At 41.8% G+C, this 22,951-nt stretch overlaps 1 protein-coding gene across 1 annotated transcript in view; it reads left to right on the top strand.

The window, feature by feature from the left end:
* The window catches only part of LOC121282842 (kielin/chordin-like protein), a 118,352-nt gene extending 98,477 nt beyond the window's left edge, over positions 1–19,875 (top strand). The window contains exons 27-31 of the mRNA XM_041196655.1: positions 5,399–5,546; positions 7,130–7,292; positions 12,978–13,158; positions 14,558–14,683; positions 19,361–19,875. Coding sequence (XP_041052589.1) covers positions 5,399–5,546; positions 7,130–7,292; positions 12,978–13,158; positions 14,558–14,683; positions 19,361–19,458 — 716 coding nt within the window. The 3' untranslated portion in view covers positions 19,459–19,875. The remainder of the gene's footprint in view (positions 1–5,398; positions 5,547–7,129; positions 7,293–12,977; positions 13,159–14,557; positions 14,684–19,360) is intronic.
* The last annotated feature ends 3,076 nt before the right edge of the window (positions 19,876–22,951 follow it).

A 22,951-nucleotide genomic window follows, 5' to 3' on the forward strand; every position in this document is an offset into this window, starting at 1 on the left:
AGCTAATTCCAGACACCCACTACCCTCTGCATAAAAAAGTTCTTCCTCATGTCCTCCCTACACTTTCTGCCACTTATCTTGAATCTATGTCTCCTGGTTCTAGAATTCTCCACCAAGGGAAACAATTTTATCCTGTCCACTCTATCTATTCCCCTCATAATTTTGTACACCTCAATCAAGTCACCTCTCAGCCTTCTTTGTTCTAAGGAAAATAACCCCAACTTATCCAATCTCTCCTTGTAGCTACACTTTTCTAATCCTGGCACCATTCTTGTAAACCTCCTCTGCACTCTCTTCAGAGCTATTACGTCCTTCCTGAAATGTGGTGACCAGAACTGCACACAATACTCCATTTGAGGCCTCACCAGTGTTTTATACAATTCCAACATTATATCCTTACTTTTATATTCTATACCTCTGCCAGTGAAGGAGAGCATTCCATATGCCTCCTTTACAACCTTGTCTACTTGAACTGCTGTCTTCAGGGACATGTGTACTTGTACGCCAAATTTTCCCAGTTCATCTACCCTTCTTAGTATATTCCCATTTATTGTGTAATCCCTATAACTGTTTGACCTCCCTAAATGTATGACCTCACACTTCTCTATGTTAAAATCCATCTGCCACTTTACCGCCCACTCTACCAACCCATCTATATTGTTTTGGAGATTTTGGCTATCCTCTACACTATCCACTAGTCGGCCAATCTTTGTGTCATCTGCAAATTTCCCAATTGTGTCCCCCAGGTTCACGTCCAAATCGTTAATATATAACACAAACAGCAAGGGTCCCAACACCGGGCCCTGTGGAGCACCACTTGAGACAGCTTTCCATTTGCAAGGGCATCCATCGACCATTACCCTTTGTTTCCTGATACAAAGCCAACCTTTTATCCAGTTTGCCACATTACCCTGAATCCTGTGGGCTTTTACTTTCCTGACCATTCTGCCATGTGGGACCTTGTCAAATGCCTTGCTAAAATCTATATACACAAAATCCACTACACTACCTTCATCAACCCTTCTTGTCACTTCCTCAAAGAATTCAATCAAATTTGTGAGGCAAGACCTTCCTTTAACAAATCCATGCTGACCATCCCTGGCTAGTCCATGTCTTTCCACATGACAGTTAATCCTATCTCTCAGGATTGATTCTACTAATTTGCTCACCACTGATGTAAGACTAACTGGCCTCTAATTGTTTGGCATTTCCTTTGATCCCTTTTTAAGCAACGGAACTACATTTGCATTTCTCTAGTCCTCTGGTACCTCCCCTGTATCTAGTGAAGATTGGAAAATTATCCTCAGAGCATCTGCTATCTCCTCCCTGACTTCCTTCAGCAGCCTTGGAACAATCCATCTGGCCCTGGTGACTTAGCAACTTTCAAGGATTTCAACCCTTCAAGTACTTCCTCTCTCTTTATGACTTTCTCATCCAATATCTCGCAGTGCTCCTCCTGGACTACTATATCAACATCCTCCCTTTCCTTTGTAAACACGGAGACAAAATATTCATTCAAAACCCTTCCCACAGCCTCTGCATCTACAAACAAGTTTCCATCTTCATCTCTGACAGGTCCCACTTTTTCCTTAACTAACCTTTTAGCATTAATGTATTGGTGTAATGATGCATGCACACAGGCTGACACTTTTGTACTGAGAGAGTGCTGCCTTTTTGGTGACAAAGAAAAAAATGGCTTGCATTTATATAGTGCCTTTTCATGACCTCAGGATGTCCCAAAGTGTTTTATAGACAATTGATCATTTTTGAAGTATAGGCGCTGCTGTAATGTAGGATGAGATGTTAAATTAAAGCCCCATTTGTCCTCTCGTGTACATAAAAGATCCCACGAAATGATTAAATAAAGAATTGAGGAGATTCTCCCAATGTTCTGCCCAACATTTTCAACTATGAACGATCCTTTTCTAAGCTCCTTATATTCATTAATGATTTTATCAGTCATTATCCAGCCCTAAACAATGTATAACTAATTTTCATGCTCCCATCATATCATTTCAGGCTCTGAGCAAAATTAAAACCTGTGCAAATAGGTTGCACCTCAACAACGTAGGGATCAGCATCTTTGCAGGGTACTTTGTTGTTGCTGTTGAGATGGTTTAAACTAATTTAGCAGGGCATGGAAACCTGGGTGCAACATTAGAAAGGAGAAACAAGGTGCACAAAGGACTGGGAAAGACAGGTAGCACTAGAACATTATGTTACTGAGCGTAATCAATAGACAACTGACTAGTGGGAAAGATATAGAGGAGCAAAAAAAAGCACCATAGAATAGTGGCACTGGTGGACTTTATAAGTCTAATGCTTTTAATAAAGACTGTAATAAAGGGTAGAGAGGGGGAAGAGTTTTGAAAGTGTATTCAGGAGGGCTTTCTTGACCAGTATGTCATCCAATGAGGATAGAGGCATTGCTGGAGCTGGTTCTGGTGAATGAGGTGGGTCAACTGTCAGAAGGGGAATACTTAGGGTACAATGATTATAGTATCATATGGTTTAGATTAGCTATGTAAAAAGACAGGGAGCAATCCAGAGTAAGAATAATAAATTGGGGGAGGGCCAACATCAATGGAGTGAGAACAGATCTGGCCCAGGTAACTTGGAATCAAAGATTGGTAGGCAAAACTGTAATTGAACAATGGGCTGTCTTTAAAGAGGAGATCGTTCGTGTACAGTTGAGGTACATTCTCACAAGTGGGCAAGGTAGGGCAAACAAAGTCAGCTCCCTGGATGATGAAAGAGATAGGGGTGAAGATGAAGCAGCAAAAGGGTGTGAATGACAAATGTCAGATGGATAATACAGAGAGAACCAGGCTTAATGTAAAATATTCAGAAGGTAAGTGAGAAAGGAAGTAAGATGGGTAAGGAGACAACTTGAGAAGAAACTGGCAAATAATCTCAAAGGGAAGGCAAAAGTCATCTTCTATAGGCATATAAATGGTAAAAAGGTAACAGAAGAAGGGATGGTGCTGATTAGGGACCAAAAAGGAGCCCTGTGCATGGGGGCTGAGGTACTAAATGAGCGGTTTGTATCTGTGAAGATGCTGCCAAAGACATAGCGAAAGAGGTGGTATTGGAAAGACTGGCTGTGCTTAAAATTGATGTCACCAGGATCAGATGGGATATATTTGAGGATGCTGAGGGAAGTAAGGCTGAAAGTTGCAGTGGTAGTGGCCATAATCTTCCAGTCCTCCATAGATACATGAGTGGTGCCAGAGGACTGAAAAATAGCAAATACTATACCCTTGTTCAAAAAAATCAGCTTAAGCTTTTAGAAATGATAATGGAGGACAAAATTAATAGTCACTGCAAGGGTAGATTAATTAAGGAAAGCCAGCACAGATTTGTTAAAACCAAATCATGTTTAACTAACTTAATCAAGTTTTTTGATGAGGTAAAAGAGATTGTTGATGAGGGTAATGTGGCCAATGTGATGTATATGGAATGTAATAATGTGACGTATAACAGGCTTGCCAGCTAAGTTGAAGCCCTCGGAATAAAAGGGACATTGGTAGCATGGATTCAAATTTGACTGAGTGACAGAAAACAGAGAGTAATGGTGAGCAGTGAGAAGGTATACAGTGGTGTTCTTCAGGGATTGGTATTGAGATCATTGCTTTCCTTGATCTGTATTAATGTCTAAGACTTAGGTGTACAGGGTACAGTTTCAAAATTTGTAGATGTCAAAGCTTAAGAGTATTGTGAACCATGATGAGGCTAGTGATAAACTTCAAGAGGGCATGCACAAGTGGAATGGACAGAGAGGTGGAAGATGAAATTTAATGCAGAGAAGTACAAAGCAATAGACTTTGGTAGGAAGAAATTCAGAGAGGCAATATAAACCAACAGGTACAATTCTAAAAAAGGGTATAGGAACAGAGGGAGTTGGGGTTTATATGTGCACAAATTGTTGAAGGCAGCAGTTCAGATTGAGCAAATGGTTTAAAAGGCATATGCGATCCCGAACTTTATAAATAGAGGCATAGAGCACAAAAGTAAGGAAGTTAAGATGAATTTCTATGGAACATTGGTACAGCCTAAACAAAAGTATCGTGTCTAATTCTGGGTATTGTGTCCAATTCTCAGAAGGATTTGAAGGTAGAATTCAGAAAAGATTTAGGAGAATGGTTCCAGGGATGAGGGAATTCAATTCGATGTGTGGAAGGGAGAAGCTGGGTTTGTTCTTCTTAAAGAAGATAAGGTTGAGAGAAGTTTTGGTAGAGGTGCTCAAAATCATGAAGGCTCTAGAGAGAATAGAGAGAGAGAAACTGCCCCCATAGGTGGAGGGCTTGAGGACCAAAGGACACCAAGTTAAGATGATTGGCAAAAAATTGAAAACAACATGAGGAAAACTTTTTTATGCAGAGAATGGAATGCATTACTTGGAAGGGTGGTGGAGGCAGATTCAATCATAGCTTTCAAAAGGGAATTGGATAAGCACCTGAAAGGAAATAAATTGCAAAGATACGGGGAAGGACAGATCAGTGGACCTAGCTAAATTGATCTTGCAGAGAGCTGGCACAGGCTCAATGGGCTGAATGGCTGCCTCCTGTGCTGTAACCATTCTATGATTCTATTATTAGTGGCAGGCTCTAGTTTTGATTTCTGAAAATTTGCTAGACTCTAGAAAGGAGATTGCAGATTAGAAATTGGCAAATGTAACACTGCTATTCAAGAAAAGAGGGAGAGGGAAAACAAGGAACTACAGGCCAGCTAGCTTGACATCAGTCATCAGGAATTTTTAAAAATTAATTCATGAAATGTGGGCATCGCTGGCTAGGCCAGCATTTATTGCCCACCCCTAATTGTCCTTGAGAAGGTGGTGGTGAGCTGCCTTCTTGAACCGCTGCAGTCCATGTGGCGTAGGTACAAAATATTGGAATCTATTATTAAAGAAATATTAACAATGCACTTTGAAAAATCACTTTATGATCAGACAAAATCAACACAGTTTTACAAAAGGCAAGTCAGTTTGACAAATTTATTAGAGATTTTCAAGGACATACCTAGTAGGGTAGATAAAGGGAATGTAGTGGATTTCAAAATGGCATTTGATAAGATATGGGGAGACGGCAGGAAAATGGAGCTGAGGCAAAAGATCAGCCAAGATCATATTGAGTAGTGGAGCAACCACTAGGTGCCATATGGTCTACTCCTGCTCCTATTTCTTATGTTCTTATTTTATTATAGCCAGAGATTCCCACTAGTTTAACACTGGAAGCATGACGAATGCTCCCTGCCTTTGGAAAGCCCTATAGAATTGCTATATTTATAAATACTCTGGTCATACTCTGGTCCCTACACTGTGAGAGAGTATAGAAGGTTACAGCAATATCCAGCAAATTGTTCTAGGTAAATGGTTTCCGTTGTTTCTTTTCAACAGGACTCTATGCAACTCTGAAGTTGCCGGAAGGTCTCAGTGTCACCTGGGATGGGAAAAGTTTTGTAGAAATCAATGTTCCTGAATCGTTGCAATCAAGGATGTGTGGACTGTGTGGCAATTTTAATGGAAACTCATCAGATGATTTTGTGTAAGTGATGGAGTGCACGTGTAAGTCTCGAAACAGTGAAGCTGAGAACATTTGAAAATCTGGGGGGTAATTTTAACCAAATTTTCTGGGACAGAGTCTCATAGGATCTGTGGAAGGCTGGTTTTACATTCTGTCCAATATTGCTGTCCTTTGACATCAATGCAGAGTAAAATCAGACTGAGTTTAAAACCAGCATGCTACCCAATCTTGTTACTTTCCAGATGATTAAAATTAGATTAAAATTGTTGCTCTGTCTCAAGGATGAGTCAAGTCTTGTGTCATTGACTCTTGCAACTCAGTTTATTGCTGCTGTTGTCTTATGCTGCAACTTGTGGGAAATGCTTCTCAGTTGCTTAGATTGATTACCCCAGAGCAGCTCACGTTTTCACTTCATCCATCATCGAATTATGCTTGATAATGTAACTGCAGCAAAAGGGATAATTCTGTGGCACTGTTTTCCCAGTAGAGAGCTCTGCTCACAGGAAGTATGGTCGGAGATCAGGGCTACACCAGGGCTAGATCAGTTGTTTGGTTATTGCTGGCTATTGCTGGCTTCAACAGTGTTTTCCCCGTTGGGAACTTGAGCTTTATGATATTTTATCGTCTTCACATTTTCCTTGAGCTTTGGATGCATCAATCTTGTGGGATATCAGTGCTTTGATAAAATGTTTTCCTTCATTTACATCCATTGTTGGCATCAAGCATTTCCAGCTTGGCAATTAAAACTCTCTACATTGTCCCAACAAGTAATCTGATGTCAGATGCAAAATAGATTAAATACAAAGGCACAGAAATTCTTCTAGTCATAATCCCAGGAGATTGTGACAAACTGTGTTTACTAATGCTGACCGCACTGAAGTTTGTGGGGTCAGTAGGAGGGTGCTTTATTTATGTGTGATAGCTAGGTGCATCTCCAACACTCATCTACCCATTCTGAACAGAAACTGTAGCGCCTGTTCTGGAGATTGTCCAACTTCCCTCATTTCTGGCCATTCTCCCATTGGGTGATTGAGCAAGATACCAATGAACAAACTTAACTGGACTCTACCAATGGGGGTTCATATCCAGCCACGTGGAAGACATTGTGCCCCGCTCACTCGGTGTGCCAGCCTGCACTGATATACCAATGCAGCCGAGGCATTGGACCTCCTACTGTAGGGAGTTCCTATGCATAGCTGTGCCCACTGGCCATCATTTGAAACTAGGTCTTCAAAGTTTTCTGGGAAAGAATTGACTGTCCAAAGAAAGGAATCTAAACATGTATTAATACCTGATCCAGCAGTGCTGACGGAACAGTGTAGGGGGAGCGTTATTTTGCATCAACCTTGTGTTATACTTGACCTGGTACAGCTGGTTGTAGAATGAATAAAGGCATTCCACTGCCGCTACTGGCATTGCTCTCCATTTATGAGAGTGCTAAAACTCCCAAGAAACAAAACTAACACACAAGGTCAATATTGACATTCCATTCACTTGGGCTGAATTTTCACGGCAATTTCTAACTTAAATTACTAGCTTCAAGTTCATACAATGAAGTTGCATAAGTCAAAGGCCACTAACAGTGAATTGCTTCTCTGTGATAGGTTGCCGAGTGGAGAGGAGGCTTTGACCCCCATTGGATTTGGGAACAGCTGGCTCATCGGGCTGAATAAAGACAGCCTGTGCACAGCCAAAGATATTGAGGACCCATGCAATGGTACACTTCCTGACAACCAATCAGCAAACAGCACTTGCAACATTATCATGGTAATTCTTAAGGAATTAATTGTTATTGTGATTTAACACCAAGAGCTTACTTTAGGAGCTTGGTCTGCCCAAAACGGAGAGGAGCCCTTGCCCTATTTCCTGATCCACATGGTCTTATTCCTTGCTGACAGCTAATCTTGCCAATGCTCCTAGATTGTCCCAGAGTCCCTGGAATTCAATGTTAATCTCCTGAATGCTTTTCCAAACAACCCAGGAGAAAAGTCACTGTGATATCAAAAAAATAAAATTGGGTTGAGGGCAAAAAGGCTGTTTGATTGACAGTCACGGATCATCCAGCCAGGTAACTGCTGAGCTTGCACGCTTTCCAATTGGTGTGGAAAGGCCACAGGGATGAACTTGTCGGATAACTAATGGTGGAGCATGGGATTCGGGCAGTTGAAGCTAGAAGTCATGTGATGAAACCTCAAACTCTCGTTGGCAGCCCCAGTGAAGCTGTGCATTGGCTGGAGTGGTTTTTTTTAAAGAGTGTATAGGATTGTAGTTGCCCTATTTGAATGATTGATGTATTAGGTGACCAATGATGGGAGAAGGTTGTAATGGCAGTTTGAGACAGGTGGTCATGTGATGAATACAGTCCAACCAGAGTTGACATGTGTACCAGCAATACAGATCTTGTCAACCCCAGGTAGAAATCGACTTGAGTATTTCTCTGGTTTGAATACCATGAGTTGAGTATTGACAAATTTTCTGTTTTTAAATTTCTATCCTAGTCATCCCTGTACCCATTGTGTTGTATCTCCTTTTCTGGAATTGCATCAATGAAAACTGAAGCAAAATATTTACTTTTACCTAAATCTGTTTCTAATTGTCCTTTCTCCTCCTTTATCACTTGATACTGTAAGATTTCTTTTCATACTCTCCCTTTGTTCTCATTGGTTGTAAGACATGGAGCCTTGGAAAACATTCTTAAATGTATGAATCTCCTTTCTTAAAAATTTGTGCAACTATTTCTCTCCCAATCTCTATGAAAGTATAAGCCCTAATTCTTTAATTGGGTAATCCCAGAAAGGAATGCTTATTTGAATAAATTGATGGGAAATGACGACCTGCTGGCCTGTGATTATCTGACTTATGACTCCTACCAGCTGTGTTCCTCACTGAGAACACCCAATCACAGGATCATTCTTCTTATATGCCTGCCTGATCTGCACACACACATGTTCCTTTTTTAATCACCACAGTCAGAAGATTCATAAAATACTCCCAGAAGTCTTTTGTGTCTTTCTTATTCCCTTGTTTCTACATTCCTCGTTTCTACCATCAGGATGCCACGTTCGTAAATGTGGCCAATTCCTCCCTCTCTTTTCTATTTCAATATATTTTCTGCTCTGTGACCTAACTGGAAGGTGTGATATGGGGTGTTGTGTTTCTCCGGTTTGTTGTATATTTTGTATATGAAGAGTGCAGGAGGGCAAGCCAGGAGCAGCACCAGGCATACCTAAAAATGTGAACCTATGAAGCCACCACTCATGCTATTTGACATGCAAGTAGTCCTAAGCAGCATGCAATAGACAGAGCTAAGCGACCCCACAACCAATCTAAGCTCTGTAGTCCTGTCACATCTAGTCATGAATGGGTAGTGGACAATTAAACAACTCACTGGAGGATGAGGTTCCACAAATATCCCCATCCTCAATGATGAAGGAGCCCAGCACATCAGTGTGAAAGATAAGACTGAAGCATTTGCAATAATCTTCAGCCAGAGCTGCCAAGTGGATGATCCATCTTGGTCTGCTCCAGTGGTCCCCAGTATCATAGATGCCAGCTTTCAGCCAATTCGATTCATTGCACATGATGTCAAGAAATGTCTGAAGGCACTGGATACTGCTAAAGTTATGGGCCCTGACAATATTCCAGCAATAGTACTGAAGGCTTGTGTTCCAGAACTTGCTGCGCACCCTAGCTAAGATTTTCCAGTACAGCTACAACATTGGCATCTACCCGACTATGTGGGAAATTGTCCTGTCCACAAAAAGAAGAAAAAATTCAACCCACCCAATTAACATCCCATCAATCATCAGTAAAGCGATGGAAGAGGTCATCAACAGTGCTTTTAAGCAGCACTTGCTTAGGAATGACCTGCTCACTGATGTTCAGTTTGGGTTTCACCAGGGCCACTCAGCTCCTGACCTCATTACAGCCTTGGTTCAAACATGGACAAAAAAGCTGAACTCCAGAGGTGAGGTGAGAGTGACTGCCCTTGACATCATGGCAACATTTGACCAAGTGTGGCATCAAGGAGCCCTAGCAAAACTGGAGTCAATGGGAATTGAGGGGAAAATTCTCCACTGGTTAGAGTGCAGCGGTGTGGGAAATGATGAGAGTGCTGGGGACGGACCAAAGTGCCGGAGCCCAGGCAGAGACCAGAGAGCCGGGTGCTGGGAGGGAGAGCAAAGTGCCGGGCCCGGGGTAGAGGGGGAGACCTGAGTTCCAGGGCCTGGGGAGGGGATACTGGCGGGATGAGAGAGAGAGAAAACACGTGTGTGTCTGGGGGGGAAGTGAGTGTGTGGGAGTGAAAGAGAGAGCGGGAGAGTGTGTGTGTATGAGTGTGTGTGTGTGAATGTGGGAGTGAGTATGTCTGTGTGGGAATGAGAGTGTGCATGTGGGAGTGAGTGATTTTGTGTCTGCCTTACTCCCAGTCTCAGGTTTCTCACTCAGTCTCATCACCACAGACCAGCACATACACATACCCACTCACAGTGGGTGAGGGTGAGTGAGTGACTGAGCACCCTAAGACTGGGAGTGAGCCTGGCACACACACTCTGACCCTCTGGTCATTTTTATTAATTATTCTTTTTTAAAAATTTATTGTTGTGATATTGCTTTCCTTCTGCTCAGCAATTGTTTCTTTTCTTAATACCTCAACTGTTTTAGAAATTCAGTTCAATGTTCTGCCAAACCTTACCTTTCCAAAATTTGCTATTGTCCCCTTGAGTGAAAAATAATGGAAATGTGCCCCCCTCACCCCCACTTCATGGGGCACTGCTGAGGGAGACTTAATCTACAGCTCAAAACAAGGCAGTAACCTGCTCACTGACACTTAGTTTGGGTTCCACCAGGGTCCCTTATTACAGCCTTATTATGAGACCTTATTACAACCTTGGTCAAAACATGGATGAAAGAGAAGAACTCAAGAGGTGAGGTGAGAGTGACTGCCCTTGACATCAAGGCAGCAGTTTATTGAGTGTGGGATCAAGAAGCCCTAGCAAAACTGGAGTCAGTGGGAATCAGTTGGAAAACTCTCCATTGGCTGGAGTCATACTTAGCGCAAAGGAAGGTGGTTGTGTTTGTTGGAGGACAATCGTCTCAGCCCCAGGACATCATTGCAGGAGTTCCTCAGAGTAGTGTCCTAGGCCAAATCATCTTCAGCTGCCTCATCAATGATCTTCTCTCCATCCTAGGGTCAGAAGCAAGGATGTTCACTGATGATTGCAAAATGTTCAGCACCATTCGTGACTCCTCAGATACTGAAGCAATTTGTGTCCATATGCAGCAAGACCTGGACAATATTCAGGCTTGGGATAATAAGAAGCAAGCAACATTCGTGCCACACAAGTGCCAAGCAATGACCATCTCCAACAAAAGACAATCTGACTGTCTCCCTTGACACTCAATGGCATTACCATCGCTGAATCCCCCTCTATCAACATCTTGAGGCTTCCCATTGACCCGCAACTGAATGGGACTGTGGATACAAGAGTGGGTCAGAGGCTAGGAGTCGTGTGACGAGTAACTCACCCCCTGACTCCCCAAAGCCTGTCCACCATCTACAGGACAGAAGCCAGGAGTGTGATGGAATAGTCTCCACTTGCCTGGATGAGTGCAGCTTCAGCAAGACTCAAGAAACTGGACACCATCCAGGACAAAGCAGCCCGCTTGATTGGCACTACATCCACAAACATTCACTCACTCCACCACTGTTGCACAGTAGCAGCAGTGTGTACCATCTACAAGATGCATTGCAGGTACTCACCAAGTCTCCTTGGACAGTACCTTCCAAACCCATGACTACTAACATCTAGAAACACAAAGGCAGCAGAGACATGGGAACACTGCCAACTGGAAGTTGTACAACAAATAAATATCTGAATCTATTATTTTAGGCTCTTCTACATTGTAGATCTCACTGGATGTTTTATTTTGTTTGAAAGGTTGCCTGATTCTTACCTTACACTGTCTCATTAGGTGTCTGTTTCAATGACAATAAAAATATTCAATTTTTCTAAACTGCCAATCATTATAAAGTTGTCTGTTTCCACCTCCATTGCCATTATTCCATGTTTTTGCTGGTAAGTCATTCTTTTTATTTTTCCACTAGCGGTGGCTGTTTCTCACTTCTTGGCAGAGCCTTGCATTTTCGCACCTTTTTTTGTCTCGGGCTTCCTGCCCAACGTGGAGGACGGTGCAATTTTGCGCTCCCTGTACGGCTTTCAAATCCCTTACTGCGGTTTCCATGGCCAATGCTATCTCTAGCACCTCCCTAAAATCCAAATTTGTTTCAGACAGTAATCTCTTCTGAGTCATGTCCTCATTTACACCGCATACTAAACGATCCCTGAGCATATTGTTTAAAGGTGTACCAAACTCACAGTTTTCTGTTAACCGTTTCAAACTTGAAACATAACAAGCAACTGTCCCCCCCCGGGACTCTGTTTCTTGAGTTAAATTTAAGCCGTTGCATCATTACCGAGGACGTTGGCTGGTAATGACCTTTTACGAGGTCCACCAGTCCCTCAAAACTTTTCAAATCAGGGGCACTGGGTGGCGTCAGATTTCGAATCAATGCATAGGTTTAATTCCCACACAGGGGAATAAGAGGATCACTCGCCTCTTTTCCCCCGCAATGATGTTTGCTTGGAAGAAGAACGTGAGGTGTTCAATATTGTGAGACCAATCATCTGTGGCTAAATCGAAAGGATCAGTTCTTCCGAATTGTGGCATTCTGTGAGGGTATTGCTTCAACAATTGTGGTGGAAATTCTACTTACAATTACTATGTGAGATACAGCCCAAATTTATTCCTCTTGGTTTCTTTTGTTAACTTGTTTTATTCTCAAAGCCAGTTTATTGTATCTTCGCTTTTTCCTTGCTTGTTTCTTGTTTTTTCTTGAATTTTCCTCGTCACCAGTTTGTTGGGACTTATGGATCCGGGTTGCATGCTTGTTGTACAGTGGCCGGTTTGATACAATAGACAGAGTAGGTTAGCAGACAGTTCTTATGTGGAATACATTCTGTTTATTTACAAAGGTATTCAGCAGCTATAGTTGTGTGCTTTCAACCCTGTCTCTACACTATAGACTACTGACTCTTGAGGCAGCCCGCACTGCTCTTCTATTGGATATTAAGATCATGTGATCTTCCATTATAACATTCTTCTTAAAGGTATATTACATATCAGATTACCACACCAGTGTTCTTGCCATGTTTGATGAATGTAGAGGGAACTTTAAGCTCATCAAGGTGTATTCTGCCCAAACTGAGACTTATGTTGGGACATGATGTGAGAGTTGGTGTGTTCCAATCCATAAATTTGACTCCAAAAATTGAAATTTAAATGCCACGATTACTAACCCACCCTTAACCTTTGATAACATTTTTAGTTGTACGAGTTGTGTTGTTTGAAGAACTCCATCGGTGATTGCCTACTCTGTCCTGCTTTTCTCAGGGTCCCTTATTCCAGGCAGCACATGAGAGCATCGACCCTCGGCCTTATTACCAGGCATGTCTGACTGACCTATGCAGCTGTGTGGAACAGACATGGTGCCTGTGCAGCTTACTGTCAGCCTATGCTTTCCGTGCCCTGAGAAATGGAATCGTCTTAAACTGGAGAAATGAAACACTGTGCGGTGAGTACCTGGCTGTCACAGTGAGCCAGCCTCGATTGGTCAGTTGGACTTCATTTCTGAGAGTAGCAAGTTAATTCTGCATCATCAGCATATATATAGTATTTTTAACATAGTAAAACTTCACAGGAGGGTTATCAAACAAAATATGGCACTGAGCCACATGAGGAGCTAGTAGGACAGTTGATCAAAGAGGTAGGTTTTAAGGAGTGTCTTAAAGGAGCAAATGGAAAATAGACAGACAGAGGTTTAGGGAGAAAATTCCTGAACTTAAGGCCTTGGCAGCTGAAGGCCCAGCCACTGATAGTTGGCTCCAATTCCTGGCAGCTGGAGACTGAACTCTGCCTTACCTCACTATTGGAAATGGTGAATCAGTTTTCCAGCACTAATATTTTATCTTTTTCATTTAACTGTCTACTTCAGTAACTCCTCCTGTCTAATAACACGGGTGATCTGCTGCAGCTAATTCTAAGGCTGGATAACAGGTCTGGAGGAGAAGTTGGAGCCATGCAGCAAGTGTGTGGCTGCTGGCTGGTGTCCCAACACCCCCCTGATTTTCCCTCTGAGCTGCACCTTCCAGCAGCACATGTGGGATCAAATATGTTGGGAGTTACAGGTACTGTTCTGCAACACTGTGCCAGCGTAACATCTCCACTGTAAGTTATAATAACCCTGCCAACAGCACACAACCAAGGCGAGGGGCCGGGCAGCAACCCTGAAAAGCCCTGGCATTGTCTGCTTCTCACTGAGCTTCTGCTTCACGCACACACACCCCTTTTTCTCCTCTCTTGTTCCCCCCTGAACAAAATGGATAGATGGAGTTAAGATACTGATCAGCCATAATCCAACTGAAGGCTTGGGAGGGCTGACAGGCCTACTCCTATCCCTAAGTTGCTGAAGCTGTTGAAACTTGCTGAGGTGTTTCCACTCCAGTGACCAAGTGACCTTTCTTTGCTGCAGATGGTGAGCATTGACAGGATTGTTCTCCAGGAGCTGGCATTATCACAACTAAGCTCAATCCTGATCTCGTCCTATTCCAGTACAGATTTTCCAGTAAAGGCTGCTGTTAATGTTCAGGATCAGGAATCTCTTTGTTGTTTACTTCCCGCTTCCTGATACACTGAGGCTAATTGCAACAAACCAATTGTATGCTGTCAGCTAAATAAGTGCAAGAGCTAGAACATTTAGGTCTGTATAGCTCAGGATCGCCATGGGCAATGTATGTACCCACTGAGCCAGTGGAGGATCAATTTCAGAATCATGTTCAGCAATAATGTGATATTAGTTAAATCATTTGTATAGAATCTCACCAGGTCTGTATCTGGGATTGATTTTGTCCAGGGAAATCTTGCTCAGAATGCCACGATAAATAGTGCTTTCAATTCTCTGTTCTTTTTCTCAGGTGTAACTTGCAACGGTGGCTCAAGTTATAATGAGTGCAGCTGCCCTCAGACCTGTTCTACCTACCTACACTCAGACACCCAGTGCTCTACTACCTCCTGTGTGCCCGGCTGCCAGTGCCCTGCAGGTAACAAAAGAAAATATACACAGTATAAGATCAGTTCCCATGTTCTAAAGTACCATCATGCATCACAGAACCAGCACAGAATCAGAGTAGCAGAAAGACAGATGAATGCAACAAGAATCCACTGTCTCTCAACCTGTCATTAGATCTCTTCTCTTTCAATCTACATCCAACCCAGGCACTCAGGCTCTGTTCCTCTGCTCTAACTGAATCACAGTTCAACTTTTAATCAGTTGCCGTGCATTGTATTGTGTGGCAGTGTATACCAATGGTTCAGGTTCACTGTGTTAGGTAGCAGTTGATACCAACTGTATCGCTATTAACTGTGATGGATCAGGGACTGTACCAATGAAGTATTCTGTATCCGCTGCCACTGCACTGACTGATGGTCTATAAAAATTGAAGGTGAATTGTCAGTGCTGGTGGCAAATTAATAGTAACCAAGTACCAGCACTTGTGTAATAAAGAACTATCTCAAATTTAGTTTGACATGAGGTAAGCTTCACAAAGCCATGTTTTTTTCTTAGTCATTCATGGGATGTGGGCATCGTTGGCTGGGCCACCCCTAATTGCCCTTAAGAAAGTGGTGGTGAGCTGCCTTCTTGAACCGCTGCAGTCCATGTGGTGTAGGTACAACCACATTGCTGTTAGGGAGGGAGATCCAGGATTTTGACCCAGCCATTGTGAAGGAACGGCGATATATTTCCAAGTCAGGATGATGAGTGGCTTGGAGGGGAATTTCCAGGTGGTGGTGTTCCCATGTGTCTGCTGGCCTTGGCCTTCTAGATGGTAGTGGTCATGGGTTTGGAGCTCACATCCCCATAAGTGACTTAAAAAAAACATGGCTTTGTCACACGAAATTTAACATGCTAATTTTCTAACAACAATAAAGCGTCTTACGTTGGTCACCCCTCCTGGTCTCTCCTTTGGCCCAGCATTCATTTTTTTTCCTGTAAGTCTCTGGTGCACCTAGATATGAAAAAAAACATGTTAATGGTGCTAGATAAATACAAGTATTTGTTGTTGCCAGACGTCAGAACCAGTTAGGAAAGTTCATGTCCCTGATTTGAGCCCCTGATGAAATATCAAATTTTGAACCCCAACATGCACGGGAAAATTGCTCACAGTCAACAGTAGGAAACATAATAATTCACGTTTTGCATTCAATGGCTGGGATTTTCCGGCCCCGTCATGGGTGGGACCGGCTGTGGGTGAGTCCATTGACTTGCGGCGGGACCAGAAGATTGCGGTGGTGGGCAGGTGAGGAACATCCCGCCAAATGTTTTAATATATGAAGCTACATTTATCTTGCTTCTGCTTGTACTAATTAGACCAATCTGAATATTATCAATTAAGAAAATAATCTTAATACAAAGTTGGTTGGAAACCATTTGGGCGAAAAAGTTTAACGCTTGGCTTTGTGGATATCAAGAAATAAATGGCAACATTGAGTTGTTTCTCCAGCATTATTTTTAAAATTCCATACCCCTGGTTATCAAAATAATTGTCACAGCAGCTCCAGTAACTAGGGTTAAAAATCACAACATTAGCTATAGGTTCTACCCACAGTCTCAAAACTGCAGCTGGATTCAACTTAATATTTCAAAATAAATCTCAGTTAAGCATGGCAGTGTTGAGAGCAACAGAACTCTTAGGAAGCTATTTTTCTTCCCCCACCTCAAGTGTAACTCAAAGGAAAAACTCCCAATAAGCCTTGCCTTTCTCTAGTTAAGCACTGAATACCTGTGATTGGGTATCCACCAGTTAGAGGGAAGAAATTTGAATACTTAAAGATGTATTGCTTGCTTCTTTACAAATCACTGCAAATATTCCTAACTGCTTCTGATGCTTGACAACAACAAATGCTTGCATTTATGTAGCACCTTTAACCTGGCTAGACGTTCCTAGGTGCATCAAAGACATACAGGGAAAAAATGGGTGCTGAGTGGAAGGAGATTAGGGGGCGGGTAACCAAGAACTTGGTCAAAGAGGTAAGTTTTAAGGAGGGTCTTCAAGGAGGAGAGGGAATTGAAGAGATTTAAGGAGGGAATTACACAACATATGACTAGGCAGCTAAAGCATGGCCACCACCGGTGGGGTAAAGGGAGCGGGTGTTTCACAAAAGGCTGGAGTCAAAGGGATGAGAATTATTGGAAGGCTTGTTATGTTGAAGGAGGTTACAGAAATAGGGGACATGAGCACAGCTCACAATTTTCAGCTTCTGTTAAACTAAAGTTGGATATTCTGAAATTTGGATGAAAATTTGCTGGCAAATCTGTTCTCGTTGGTGTGTGAACATGAAGTGTAATCAGTTTTCTCTGGCTGTGAGGTGTTTTAGAATATCCTGTGGATATGAAAGATGATAAATAATGGTCAAAGGTTGTTTCCTTTTTTTTACAATCAAAGTTATATGTTACCTATTTAAACCTGTAATATTGCTGAAAAGGCTTATGATCCTTTTGCTCTAAAAATGATTGGTCAGAACTTAAATTCTTTTCTGCATCGATTTGATTCCATCGGTCTCTGGTGTGACATCTAGGTTATGATTTTCGTCTTTATCCTTCCAAAAATAAAGAAGAGGAAACATAACCTAGATGTCACACCAGCCTTCAGCAAATTATCCATGATCAACTTTTGTTCCTGGTTCCTCAGGTATCTTTTTCTGTTTCTTCCTAAGTTTTGCTGAATGAAGTGATGCCAATACTGTTACATCTCTCTTTGGACTCAACTGAGGCTTCTTGCCTTTGCTTGCTTGCACAAGTTCCTTTCGGTTTCTAAAAGAGTTCACTAGGTCGAGTAGTGAAACTGTCTCCTATATCAGAACAGCAAAGGAATGTTGTTTATCCTTTTTAAAATATGTGTTGGATTTTATTTATATAAAAATATCTTAAGGTCTTCCGATATGTTAATTGTGATGGGGTCTTGCAGCCAATAATTTTACCAGAAGTTGTTAACTGCTGGGTACTAAGGCCATCCTTGAGGTCTTCCCAGAAACTGTTCTGAAGGTAGAATGTTCAAATGTTTTATAATGGTCATAAATACAGAAAAGACCAGGCCAGTTAGCCTATTTTACTACCTTGATATTTTGAGCTTTTTCATCCATTATAAAAATGGATCCTTGGGACACATGACAATCCAAATCCTGCCAATCCAAAAAACAAAAATATACTCAACTCTTTATTTTCTGTCCCATAGTCACTTCTCTATCTTTGCAGCTACATTCCTTATCATAACATTGCCTTAATTTTTGTACTTTGATAAATGCCTTTTGAAATTCATGTGTACAAATGTCTAGTGGTAGCGTGTTACAATTTCTGTAGTAACATGCACTTTCACCTGCATTTTGTAGCCTGGAGTTATGAATAGTGATGATAGAGGTTCCAACTTTCTTTCCATCACATGGCTGACCAGGAATTTCTCCCTCTCTTACCACCTGCCGCTGACGTGTGTTGGAAGGATTTGCAGGTTGATAATCAGTCTGTTTGGCTACATTACGAATGCCATCAAGTACTGGGTGGGACTTGAACCCGGATCTTCTGACTCAGAGGCAGGGACACTATCCACTGTGCCACAAGATCTTCTCATTGAATCATCTGGAATCATCCCTAAATTTTTTGATCTTTGGAAGATCATAACTAATGCATCTCCGATCTTCTCACCTATTCATTTTAATATTCTCAGCTGGACAGCAGTTAGGAGCTGGATATTTATTTCACTTTAATCCATTATTTCGTTCATTAACGCTGTCCTGTGTGGACAGAAATAAATTTCTTACTATCACTAATGTTTAATTTTCTCTATGCCTCTGGCATTGTCCAATCCTTCTGATTAAAACTCATTTTGTGGTTCCACATCCTTACCCTCCAGCACTGCCACAACAAAATATATTTTTAATGGGCATGTCCCCTGATCCTTTCAAAGTTGAGTGTTACTTGTGATTCTCTGTTCTCTGCTTTTAAGCCTGATATTACAATCGCTCATGGTAACTATTCCCAAGATCACCGTTTCTGGTTTATTACTCATAGTTGTTTTTTTTAAAAAACCCTGGCTTTAAACATAGAGGCAAATGGTACAAAAACAATAAAATTATGATAAACCTTTATGAATAAATGGTTAGGTCTCAGCATTATTATTGTCTGCAATCTTGTGGGGCCACAAATTAGAAGAAGATTGGTAGAGAGGTGATTTTCTAGATTTTCAGGGATGAAAAATTTTAGCTTTGTGGAAAACAGCTGGGATTGATAGGCCAGAGAATTACAAAATTGGTTTATAAATAAAACCTCAATTCTTTAGAAATACTTATTTTCAGTATTTTGTATAACAAAGCCTCAAGGCATGCTGGTGAGCAAACATAATTTCAAAATGTTGCCCTGTGCCAAACAGGTCTAAATCTATGGGCCCATTTCTGTACAGTGTGCTTTATTTGGGCAGTACTGTTTGTGGGATCTTGCTGAACTTGGCTGCCGCATTTCCTACATTACAACAGTGACTAGACTTTAGAAGTACTTAATTGGCTATAAAGTTAGGGGGAGATTTTGTTCGAGGTTATGAGGCATTCTGTCCTTGCTCAATATCCCCATGCTCACACTTCTTAGCAGGGCTTAATGGATGCTTGGACTTTGACTTTACACTCCCTAACTCAGAGGTGCTTATTTATATTGTACCTCTCTTGTTTTATAGGTCTCTTCATGTATCAGTCAAATTGTTTGCCACCTTCACTGTGTCCAATGGAATCAGTCTACAGCCAGAGAAGGTCCTCCTCTCTTCCAACTTTGTGATGGCACACAACAGTGGTCTGTTTATACCCACTATCTGATTAACTTTACTCTGAATCCTCATGGTTTGGTGATGGAAGGATTGGTGAGCCTTCACTGAATGAGTCTGGATAGTACAGTTGGCCTAAGACTGGAGAACATACACTGGAGGCTGGGTGACAACTTTTAAGGCCTGTGACTTTGTGAAGTACTTTATGTTAGATATCAAAACTGTGAACTACTGATCAACAGATTATTGAACAGAATTTTATTTATTCAGATGGTACAGCTCCCATATTATTACCTCATTAGAATTGAGAACTACTCTGTACAGTACTGTATAAATCCTATTATTCCTTTAATCAGAGTCTTTCTGTGGAACATAATATTTGAGTTGTTACCTTTTCGTACATGAAATAAGAGACTGGATTTACATTAAAATACTGTTATTAGTAAGAGTTCCATAACCCTTTGAATGATACTATTCATGCCTTCCTCAGTCTTTTTCTGTAAGGTATTTCTCTGGTCAGTAGGTGTAGCACCAATATACATATGTTTGAAAAGATTATTTTTATTCACTATTTCTAGTGGTATTATCTCAAGTTGAAGTTCCTGTCCTATAGTAGGTGGAATTGCTAAAATGAGATGATGAGGCAGTAATGATTTGCTAAGGTAATGCAACCCATTTTGCTCATTACAATTTCATTGATGCTCAGTGATAATCACCCTCTTTAACCTTGCTTTTTGATTCAGCCATTTACTTTTCTACTTGTCTTTCTGCCATCTACTGCATTGTCCAAACCCCCATCCCAATCAGACAGGGTGCAAAGTGGGTTTCCCACTGTGAATTCCCCAGCATTTTTGCTTCTTGGAAAAAAAGAATTGGGCAAAATGGGGAGCTTGCTTTGGAGATGAATGGTGCCTTCCAGTGCTACCTCCACACCTGAGAATACAGGCAGAGTTCATCCTATCTGTATTTCCATGGGTAGTAGAAATAGCACCCTGAAGATGATATGGGGAAAACTAATTCTTTGTTGTGAATAACATTTATGCCACAATCCTACTGGTGATCTCTTTAATATAACATCAAGCTATAGCATGAACAGACCTATATAGGTTCTAGCTTCTTGGTTTTTAGAGCTCTATAATGGGAAACTCCTGTAATTATCCCACCTTTCTACTGCCATCATGTACACTACCTTCGCTCTGTTCACCCATTCATGTAAGCTTATAAAAGCCACTTTTATTCAATGGACCAGATTTTTGCTCCCAGGTCAGGCGTGTGGAGAATTCCTGGCTCTCCAAACTCAACCTTTATAAATGTCTTCCCGGATGTTGCATTTTCAATCTTGCGGGGATTGGCTAGAATAGGAGTCAGGTGGATGACCCGGGAAGAAGTAAGGAAGCTGCTGGGTGCGGATGTGGACTGGGCAGAAGTCCTGCCTCAGTCCTCTGGCACTGTGTCCAAATTTTTTTAAAAATGAAGATTAAAACATAAAACGTCCCTCCAACCCTCACCCCACACACCCCCTCAACTACCACACACTCCGTTTGCCCCATCCATACCATCTCAAGCCCCCTACAGATCCCCCCCATGGACCCTCATATGCCACCCTATGCCTCCCTACCCACCATCTATGGTCCCTCATAACCCTTATGCCAACCCATGCCCTCTAATCATCTCCATGGCCCTTTATAGCCCCAATACCAACTTAGTGCCAACTCCTGCCAACCCATGTCCCCCACCCACCACCCCTTGCCCTTGCCCCCTTCAGGTCAACCCACCTAGTATTCACCATGGGCAAACCTCAGCAGCCATGTTGTCATAAAATAAAGTTGTGTGTCTATTGATGACATCACTGTTTAAAAAAAATTCAATGTATTGAAAATCAACATTTCTTTTCTATAACCACTTGGAGCTGTCAGTCAAACTGCTCACAGGCACCCCACTGTGATGATGTTAGTTTGTAAAATAAGCCGTTGCAGCACAAATCCTACAATGAAAGCCCTCAGGCTTATGTCAGCAGACAGAATGAAATATTCTTTTTTTGAACTACACACTTTAAAAAAAATTAAAGCCCAGCAGTGTTAAATCCCTTGACAGCTTTGACAATTCCAATGAGTTTTGATAATTCTTTGACAGATTTGACAGTTACAATGAGTTTATGGACTTTTACACATAATCATGCCTACTTTTAACAATCCCAAAGGGTGCCTTACCAATCCCAAAGGGTGCTTTACCTCTCCCAAAGGGTACCTTACCTCTCCAAATGGGTACTCTGGCTATTCAAATCAACCTACCAACTCTTACCTGGTCTACACATGCTGGGTTTCACACACCTGGCCTACCAAAATCCCACTTCAGTGGAGGCAGCTAAAGATTTAAATGGCCAGCTGTCTCCCGAAGACACGCATGTTTGACTCCATCCCTGTGCCCACAAAAATAGGAAGTGCCGTGTTTGGGGGGTGGGACTTAGGTTTTTCAGCCATTTCTGCTATTTTTCAGCATGATGAAGAGCTTCTCCGTCATGGTGAAACTCTGGGCCAAGGCTCACACTTTGCTGCACTGGGTGCGCAGCCAGGGAGCAGCCTGTAAGATACCACACAGGCCTTTTCTGTGATAGACAATGGGTGTGGGTGTGTGTGCACGCAAAGAAATTTAAAGGGACCATGCACTGAAACAAATGGGATTTGCACAACAACTAAATTTTAAAGGGAACATTGCTTCCAATCATTGCCAAGAACAATGGCTGCAAACATAAGTACGACTATTTACCCAGTGCTTAAAATCATATTCTCCCTTGTGCCAGTAGATAGAAACATTGAAATTGCGAGATGAAAAAATATCCAAGATCCATTTAGTTCATCTTCAGCTATCCTGGTAGTTGCATGATACAATGATAATGGAGTTGCTAACTAATTATGGTAATCAGTCCCTATCAATTAGTTTACAAAAGCCCCAGACATGATGTGAGGAAAACCCCAGCTGGACATTCCTTTGTTGTTATTAGTCAGGAGGCATTCTCTTGACTGCCACGTGTAGCCAATGAACAAACAGGGACTGCCAACTAGAAAGATACCTTCAATGACTGACCCTTTTCTGCATCAATTCATACAGCTTCAAATTCACACTACTTCATCACATTTAGACAGGTGTATGTGCCCAGTGGTTAGAAAATAACAACAATGAGAAATAGGAACAGGAGTAGACTATTCGGCCCCTCGAGCCTGCTCTGCCATTCAATAAGATCATGGCTGATCTTCTTGTGTTTCAATTTCCACATTCCCATCTAACCCTGATAACCTTTAGTTTCCTTGCCTAACAAAAACCTATCTAACTCTGACTTAAAAATATTCAATATCCCTGCTTCTACTGCCTTCTGAGCCAGAGAATTCCAAAGTCGCACAACCCTCAGAGAAAAAAAATTCTCCTCATCTCTGTCCTAAAAGGGCGACCCCTAATTTTAAAACAGTGCTCCCTAATTCTGGACTCACCCACAAGAGGAAACATCCTTTC

Source organism: Carcharodon carcharias, chromosome 10, assembly GCF_017639515.1.
Source record: "Carcharodon carcharias isolate sCarCar2 chromosome 10, sCarCar2.pri, whole genome shotgun sequence".
In the NCBI taxonomy this organism is placed as follows: domain Eukaryota; kingdom Metazoa; phylum Chordata; class Chondrichthyes; order Lamniformes; family Lamnidae; genus Carcharodon; species Carcharodon carcharias.